The sequence below is a fragment of the Microtus ochrogaster genome, chromosome 2 (genome assembly GCF_000317375.1).
Source record: "Microtus ochrogaster isolate Prairie Vole_2 chromosome 2, MicOch1.0, whole genome shotgun sequence".
In the NCBI taxonomy this organism is placed as follows: Eukaryota; Metazoa; Chordata; class Mammalia; order Rodentia; family Cricetidae; genus Microtus; species Microtus ochrogaster.
Genome location: NC_022010.1, coordinates 69723767 through 69732023, shown reverse-complemented (window position 1 = coordinate 69732023; position 8257 = coordinate 69723767). Strand labels below are relative to the sequence as shown.

The 8257-nt window shown below is 48.5% G+C and overlaps 2 protein-coding genes across 5 annotated transcripts in view; one reads left to right on the top strand and one right to left on the bottom strand.

Moving 5' to 3' along the window:
• Nucleotides 1-1954: 1954 nt before the first annotated feature.
• Nucleotides 1955-7657, bottom strand: Pigp (phosphatidylinositol glycan anchor biosynthesis class P). 2 transcript variants are annotated; one of them, XM_005345163.2, is made up of 5 exons: nt 7472-7657; nt 7019-7122; nt 4929-5001; nt 2806-2924; nt 1955-2274 (listed from the first exon to the last, which is right to left on the bottom strand). In XM_005345163.2, the coding sequence occupies exons 2-5, from the start codon at nt 7098-7100 to the stop codon at nt 2144-2146; spliced, it is 405 nt and encodes a 134-aa protein (XP_005345220.1). In that variant the 5' UTR covers nt 7101-7122; nt 7472-7657; the 3' UTR covers nt 1955-2143. The 2 variants fall into 2 exon arrangements, with proteins under 2 accessions (XP_005345220.1, XP_005345222.1); XM_005345165.2 differs by lacking the exon at nt 7472-7657 and adding an exon at nt 7267-7409.
• A 67-nt stretch (nt 7658-7724) lies between these two features.
• The window catches only part of Ttc3 (tetratricopeptide repeat domain 3), a 101880-nt gene continuing 101347 nt past the window's right edge, over nt 7725-8257 (top strand). For 2 of the 3 annotated variants that reach the window (XM_013352630.2, XM_026786485.1), the window contains exon 1: nt 7725-7908. In XM_013352630.2, coding sequence (XP_013208084.2) covers nt 7863-7908 — 46 coding nt within the window. In that variant the 5' untranslated portion in view covers nt 7725-7862. The remainder of the gene's footprint in view (nt 7909-8257) is intronic. The other variant, XM_013352631.2, reaches the window with a different exon arrangement.

Here is an 8257-nt window from a genome sequence, read left to right as displayed (position 1 = left end):
CCCCCATTACAGAACATGTGATAGACATGTTCTCCTCCAGCCCCCATTACAGTGCACATGACAGACCATGTACTACTCTATCACACCCCATTGCTGGTTCTCAGGGTTTACGGTCTGCAGAGTAAATCACAGGGGTCCTATGAGATCATACCTGTTTTCTTTTTTCTTTTTTTTTGGTTTTTCGAGACAGGGTTTCTCTGTGGCTTTGGAGCCTGTCCTAGAACTAGCTCTGTAGACCAGGCTGGTCTCGAACTCACAGAGATCCTCCTGCCTCTGCCTCCCGAGTGCTGGGATTAAAGGCGTGTGCCACCATCGCCCGGCTCATACCTGTTTTCAATCTGATAGTAAGATATCATTAGTTTCTATCATGCTCATTTTCTGAATGCGCAGTTTTCAGAAAGGTTCCCCACATGTGTTAATGCACAGACTGCCTGAAGCAGATATGAGACCCAGTTTCTTCCATCACCCAGGCATTAAAGAGATTTGCAAAATTCTAGGGGGCTGGAGAGATGGTTCAGTAGTTAAGAGCATTGCCTGCTCTTCCAAAGGTCCTGAGTTCAATTCCCAGCAACCACATGGTGGCTCACAACCATCTGTAATGGGGTCTGGTGCCCTCTTCTGGCCTGCAGGCATACACAAGACAGAATATTGTATACATAATAAATAAATAAAATATAAAAAAATAAAAAAATTATTTAAAAAAATTCTATTTGGCCACAACTTTTGTGCCGGAAAATACAGGTAATTTTTATGTAAGTACATGGGTATGTATGGGTATGTATGCATGTGTGTGTGAGCATGAGGCCAGGCACTTACTGTTTGTTTTTGTGAGACAGGGTTTCTCTTTATAACAAGACACTATTAGTATGTGGTAAAAATATGATGGTTGAAAAATTAGCTTTGCAACCAAGAAGAGATCGGCTTGTTTATTCTCTGGTATGTGTATGAATACCCATGCCACGGCATGTGTGTGAAAGTCAGGAGACAACCGGTGGTAGCTGGCTCTCTCTTCATCATGTGGGCTATGGGGCTCAGACTCAGGCTGGTAGACTTGTTAGTAATTGCCTTCAACCATTGAACCATCATCTCGCTGGCCCTGGTTTATTGTTTATAAAAGTAGTATCTTTGAGGCTCCACTTTCTACGAACTATTGGAAAGGTACTGATTATTTAAGGTGGAGAGAAGCGTCACTAAGCTTATCATAACCCTCAAAGAAATACAGCCCATGACGTGAAAACCGCTGGTCCTGGACAGTCCTCGTAAGTAAAGACAGAATGGAAAGCGGATCTTGAAGGTGGTGCTGGGGACTACTGCACTCTACTCCAGTTAATCTGGAAACGCTGCAGGCCCACCCCTGGTCCTTGGAGCGGACAAGAGAATACAGGAGTAGCAGCTCTGACCTCTTCCTGCTCTTTCCAAGGTCACAGCCACAGCCTTGCTGGACCACTGGCTGGGCTAGGCACAAGCAGATAGGACAGTCACTTTCAACCTGTTAGAAGATTGGGTGACATTGTTCTTGGTTGCTTGGCTGTGTCGTTCTTACCGCTCTTACATGCTTGCTGCATACAGGACACCACTTACTTATTATTCTCTACTTAGAGAGCATTTCCTCAATCACCAAAGTACCTCCTTGTGCTTTCTAGAACACTGTATGACCTCAATGCTCTCCACAGCAGTCACTGACAGACAGCATCTGCTTGACTTATCCATCAACCTCTAAAAGTTGAGAGAGATTCTCAGCACCCATGTGAAGCAATGACAGGAAGGGAAACAGAGGCAAGGAGAGCCCTGGAAGCTTGTGGGCTACCCTGACCTAAGTGGTGAAGTTAAGCCAGTGGGAAACCCTGTCTCAAATAAAGGGCTCCTGAGGAGACACCCTAAGCTGTCCTCTGACCTGGACACACACTGTGCATCTGTGCATTCACACCCACATCCATACAGACACGAAGCTGAATGGAGTGTAAGTGGCATTTTATTCATTCTGTCAATTGAAAATATTTACAACATCAGTTGAACTCAATCTAAGAAATCAACTTTCATGCCAATATTGGGTTTTAAAAGGACAGTCAATATAATTAATTACGTTCAAAGTTATTTGCCCCCAAACTTGTAACTATCTGGTGTTAGGATGTTTCCACACAGCTCAGTTTTGGGTGTTAAGTTCTCTAGCTTCAAGGAAGAACATTCTGTTTACTTCACTAATGGGCACATCTCTTAAGGCTGGGATGGCGTCTTCTTGGTAGCTCTTCCACTGTTGGTTTTTAGCATAGTTATCTGCAAGACAAGAAAAGCTCCACTGAGCCAAGCATTTTCTTCCTGTAATCTCTGTGGTTCCCTAAGATCAATCGCACCGCTCACCACAGACACCGTGCACTCATAGTTACTTGTCTTCTGCGGTAACAGAACCCCTAACAAATGAACTTAAGGGCTTACTTTGGTCTACAGTTACAAGGATACAGTACACCACGGAGGGAAGGTATGCGGCAGGAGCAGAAGACAGCTGATAACACTGTCCAGGCAGGAGACAGGGAGAAATGTTTGCTTTTATTCAGTGCTAGACCCGTGGGATGGCACCTTCCACACTTAGGGTGTCTTCTACTCTATAAACCTAACCTGGATAAACTGCACGGTGCGCTCAGATTCTAAGTCCACCAAGCTGGCAATCAAAAGTAACTACCATGCCGTGTTTAACATGACAGATGACTTTGTTTCCGTGTGCTCTGAGGCCCACTGATTGCTCTTCTGACAAAAGTACTACTATCTCATGCCTCCACCCTTCACCATTTTATGTACACATACATGTACCTGTGATGGTGTGAATGGAGTTGAGGGGAGAGGTGCTCATCATGTTAATACCAAATAAGAGGATATAACCAATCACAACAGCAATGAGGAGGTAGACAGGCAATGTGACGGCCCAGTATCTGAGGAGAGAACATTAATGTGTGTTAACACATGTTAAGAAGCCATAATTCCCAAGAGGCAGTCACAAAACATACTTTTTTTTTTTTGGAGACAGGGCTTCTCTGTGTAACAGCTCTGGCTGGAACTTGCTCCGTAGACCAGGCTGGCCTCAAACTCTCCCGAGTGCTGAGATGGAAGGCAAGCGGCACCACCGCCCGGTCCACAAAACATACTTTAGAAATGTAGGTTTTATAGAAGCAGCAGATGCACACGAGGCTCTTGCACGTCTAAGCTACCGTCAGCTGTCCAACATGACTCCAGCCATGCTGACCCTGCAGTCCTGCTCCACCCCAGCCCCTCCAAACCGGAGCCGCTTGCTTCCTCGCTCCCATTAACATTACTATTTCTTGGTTTTCATCAGTTTCAGACATTTTTTCTAGGTGTCTAATGAAAGCGAGGCATCACTTCTCCTCAGACTTTCCAGTTACACCGCACTTTTATTCTGTCGGCAGCTGACAGCACCTATAACTGTGTAAACAGCATCTGCAGCCGAGAGTCTTAATCAGCTTTCCAGGTAGCATTTTGATTTCAGCTATTATGCTCAGGACTTTCCACTTGGTGATTTAAGAACCACTTCCTTGGACAGCACACTGCTCAGGTCCTTTCTCATCTCTGGGGATCAGGCTCTTCTCCCTCCTTCCTGCAGCTGACATCACCTCCATTTCCTCTGGGTGTCTTCTTTTCATCTGAGCACAGACTTTCCTTTAATGTCTGGGAATTTATGATGTCTATTTACATTTACAGATCCAAGTGATAAGAACTTGACAGAAAGTAAGGCATATACAAGAGCAGAGATGGCAGTAAGGGCAGAAATATGTCTTTTACCCTGGTCAGCTTTCTCAGCACGCGCCTCCTAGCTTTCTCTGAGCAAGGGTGGGCTAAAACTCATAAGGGAAGCTAAAACTCATAAGCTTCATAAGGAAAGGTGCTAAGGGAGGGACTGGCCCTTATTAGTTAGCTGTGTAGATGCTCTCTTTTTATCATCCCGTGCTTCAATTTTACAGCTACCTTGTAACCTCCAGACTACAGACTCTCCCCAACTCTCTCCAGAGGATGGAAAGATTTCCCTCCAGACTACAGACTCTCCCCAACACTCTCCACAGGATGGAAAGATTTTCTGCATGGAGGAGAGGGGCAATCTCCAGGTTCAAGGTAAGGAAGGGGAGTAAGCGTATCAGCTATTTGAACACATCTCCTGTCCAATGCAGAATTACCATTACCAAGAGATATTGGTATTTCCAAGGTCTGAGGCTGTTTTGGAAACCCAGGGCACACATACTCTTGTTGGCTTCCCTCCTCTAGCACATGGGAAAAAAACAGATCCTTCTCTCTCAAAGACTATCTCACAATTTTGTTAATTTCTTTTATCTGCTAATATAATTTTAGCCAGATTTTAGGGAGGAAATGGTGATAAACATGCTTGCACCACCATCTTTAATTCATGATTTATTAATAGTCTTTAAGAAATGTTCAATTCTTGCTGGTTATGGCTCTCTGGTTAAAGCACCCACCGTTCCACTGGGAGAACCAGAGTCTGGATTGCCAGAACCCAGGTACACGCTGGATGAATGTGATGGCCCACCTGTAATCCCAGCACTAAAAGGCAGACACAGGGAATTCTGGGGCAAGCTGGCTATCAAGACTATACTGTCCCACTCAAGTTCCAGTGAGAGACCGTGCCCATAAGGTGGAGAAGGATCGAGGGAGACTCCTGACATCAACTTTGGACGACCGCATGCACATGCAAACATGTTTTACCTTCACACACAAAGGTGGCCTGACATGTGTACTCACCCCGGCCTACCACATCCCCCAACACACACACACACACACACAATTTTCAATCTCAACACAGTTACTTAGGGATTTTAAACAATAATGATTTAAGGCGTGTGTTTTAGAGAAGACTATAATCCTGCACATCAGTATAGTTTTGCTCTTAGTTAAAGAAATATTGAACTTACTTTTGAGGCCAGTAAGTTAAGCCTAAGGAGTTTAACCACGATTCAGGAATGAAAGCCCATACAAGGTAAAGTACTGCAGGATAAAGAGGGTGAGGGAAGAGAGAAGAAAAGTCAGTCAGGCATGGATCCAATCTACATGGTTCAGACAACAACGCTCCTGACGCATGTTCGACTCTCAGCATTCAGCGTCCTAGCTCCTGCTCTGGACCACTCTTGCAATACTTGCCATAATGACCATATTAATAGTTTTCTAGTTTCATAGCCTTCACACCATATTTTAGTCTAAGGACACATTACTTCTTAGCAACTGCTATCTACAGCATTTGACAAGCTGTTTCTGCACGCTAAGAGTTCAGTACTTCACAGCGCAGATGTCACTACACTTAGTTGCTTAAAGGGGAACTTGTCCCCTCTGGTTCTGATTGTCTACATACGATCTTCCTTCCCTCAAGACCAAGTCTCTGGGCTCCTTTTTAGCTGTCTCTGTGGTAACAATATGCAGGCTCTTACCTGACCTGCATGCTTTACTTCATTTCATCTTCAAAACAATCCAGAGACATGTGTGTAGATGCTACACTGGGGACGTGGTAAAGACAAGTTTCAGACCACATCAGTGATGATGGGCCATCTCTCCCCGAGAATGAAGAGCTCTCTGGGTCAAGACTGGAAGGCATCGACGCCCGAAGAGAAGGCTTCTGCTCTCCTTATGCGTCTGGTGCTGGACTGATCTTTCCCTGTGCTGTGGTAAGAGCTGCCTACTGAGCCAGCACTAAAAGGGCACACCCCTCCCCCCATGGCTACCTGGCTATGTTTTATTCGTCCAGACTCTCCAACTGAGAGGAAAACTCAATGAGAGTGGACAGGGCTTGGCGGTTTGGCGATTCCCTGGCCTGTAACCCTGCCTGGTACACAGTAAGTGCTCAATCAATTCCTGAATTAATTTCTGGTTGTATCGAAAGTCATTGATTTACCTTGTAGAGTTTCCAATCCTTAAAAGACTTTTTGAATATTTACAAAAATAGACAGCAGCTAACACTTATTCAATAGTTTCTCTGCATTAAGTACTTCACAAAAATATCAGTTACTAAAAGTCAGAGAAGGGCAGTAGAGTACGACCGTCAGTGTGCCTGTGTTCTAATTCCAGTCCTATTGTTTACTGGCTTGGTTGTGGCTTTGAGCAAGTTCCTTAAATCCCGCAACGTCTCACGTTTAAGTTGAGGACAGTAATACAATACCTACTTCACAGGATCACTTCCTGCAAAACATCAACAATGAACACTATCAATACCCCTACAGATGAGGACACTTTAGGCTCGAGGTAAGTTAACCACTCTGAGGCCAAACAAGGACTCCATGCAAGAGCCAGAATTTGAACTCAGTGTAACTTCTTCATCGCACTGACTAGGCTACAGCTGAGTGAATCCTTTTCAGTTGAGGATTCAGGAAGGTGGATTGAAGGCCTTTAATTTTCTTCCATTTGGTTGCCTCACACTTTCCAAACTTGGTGAGAAGGGACTTTGGTCCTCCTTGTGTGAGTTGGTCACGTTAGTTTAAGTAGGCCTCAATGTCCTCATCTACAAAAATGGAGCATTATGGGAACCATAGCAGATCCAAACTGTAAAGGACACATTCTTACACTCAATGTCTCAGCTCAGCTCCAGCATGGTGCCCTGGAACCATAACCTCCTCACTCCCAAACCTCGTCACTCAGGGAGTCCCATGGTCCTTCCCCCTGGCCTTATTCTGATACACTTGCCAGGGAGTCACCAGGAGGTGACTGATGTCTCAGTTTTCCAACGCTCTTCCAGGACACCCATGATGCTGTATTAACCGTAGGTTTGCTATACTTCTCCACAATACTATGACCCCAGGGCACGGCCCAGGCTTTATTCGCTTTAGTGTCGAGCCTGGTACTGGGTAAATACTGGAGGTTAAATCTAGTATTGGATATATAAACACTCTGAGCAACAGCTGGTTCCTTTCATGGCTCCTTAAGAAGAGACAAAGGTAGAAAGAATCAACAGCTCATGTGTGCACCTTCTAAGAACAAACGCATCACTTCCTGGTCCATCCATCATTCCAGTACTTACTGAAGCCAAACTGAGAGCTTAAGAAAAGAACAAAGCCATAAATCGCTCTTTCTGGCAATGGCGACGGTGAATTTTCCACCATTTTCCCTGTGGCTTTAGACAATCTGTGGAAAAGGAATAGAGTCGTAGTCAGGCATGCCCCCTCCCATCACCACGGGCAGTTACATAACCTCCCCGCCGCGCCGCGGGCGCGCTGCGGAAGCTCGCCCGCCCCCGCCCAGCCATGGCCCCTTCGCGCGCACGCGCACCCCTGCAGAGGAGGGGCGGCGGGAACGCGCGCTGCAGGGAAAATGCGCAACTCGGGACAGCGGGATGCGAGGACCGGGCAGGACCGGACCGGACCAAGTCCTGCTCTGTCCTGAGTGGCTCGGAAGCCGCCCAACGCGGAGTTCAGAAAAGACGGGAGGCCTTCGACCTTGGCTCCTTCCAACGCCCACGCCCATCCCCTCGGACCTCTCAGCCCCTCCGCACTCAGTCCTCTGCGCAGGCGCCGCCCAGAAAGCCGCAGTGGGGGCGGAAGAAAAAGAAAAAAAAATTAAAAAAAAAAAAAACGAGGAAAAAGCGGGGGCTTAGAGGCGCCCCGCCGTTGGCGCAGGCGCAGTGTGCGGGGGCTAGCGCAAATCTCACGGCCCTCCCCGCCGAGCTGAGGGGGCGGGACGGCGACTGCGCATGCGCGCCTCCCGCCCACGTGACCCGCCAGCCTCTGCAGCCGCTGGCCGCTCGCTGCACGGGTCGGGTTGACGTGGAGGGGCTGGCGGCAGCGGCGGCGGCTGCCCGCATCCGAGGCTCGCGGGCTGCGGGCCCGGGTGAGTGCAGAGCCAGCGCGCGTCCCGCCGCAGCCGAGATGCCCGGGCATCGGGGCGCTCCACACCTCCCCGCGTGGGTGTGTGGTGAGTGTGGGTCCGCGCGCGTCTCGCTGAGGCGCCCGAGCGCCGAGGGGGGTGTGGCCGCCCTTGCCCCGGTGGGTGTGGCCGCTTTTCCGGGGGGTCCTCGGGGGTCCGTGCCGGGAGGAGTGGGCCTCTGGCGTGCGAACCCCCTGGCGCGCGTGGGTGAGCTGCCTGCTGGGCCCTTGGCCGCCGCGTCCTGAGCGCTCGGGGACGCGCCCGTGTTCGCGGCCCGCCCGCTTTGTTCCCGCGGTAGCCGCTCGCCCGTCGCTGCGGTGGCGTGGGCGTCCCTATCCCTTCGGATGGTCACTGCAGCCCCTGTGGTGTGCGCGTCCCTATCCCTGCGGATGGTCAC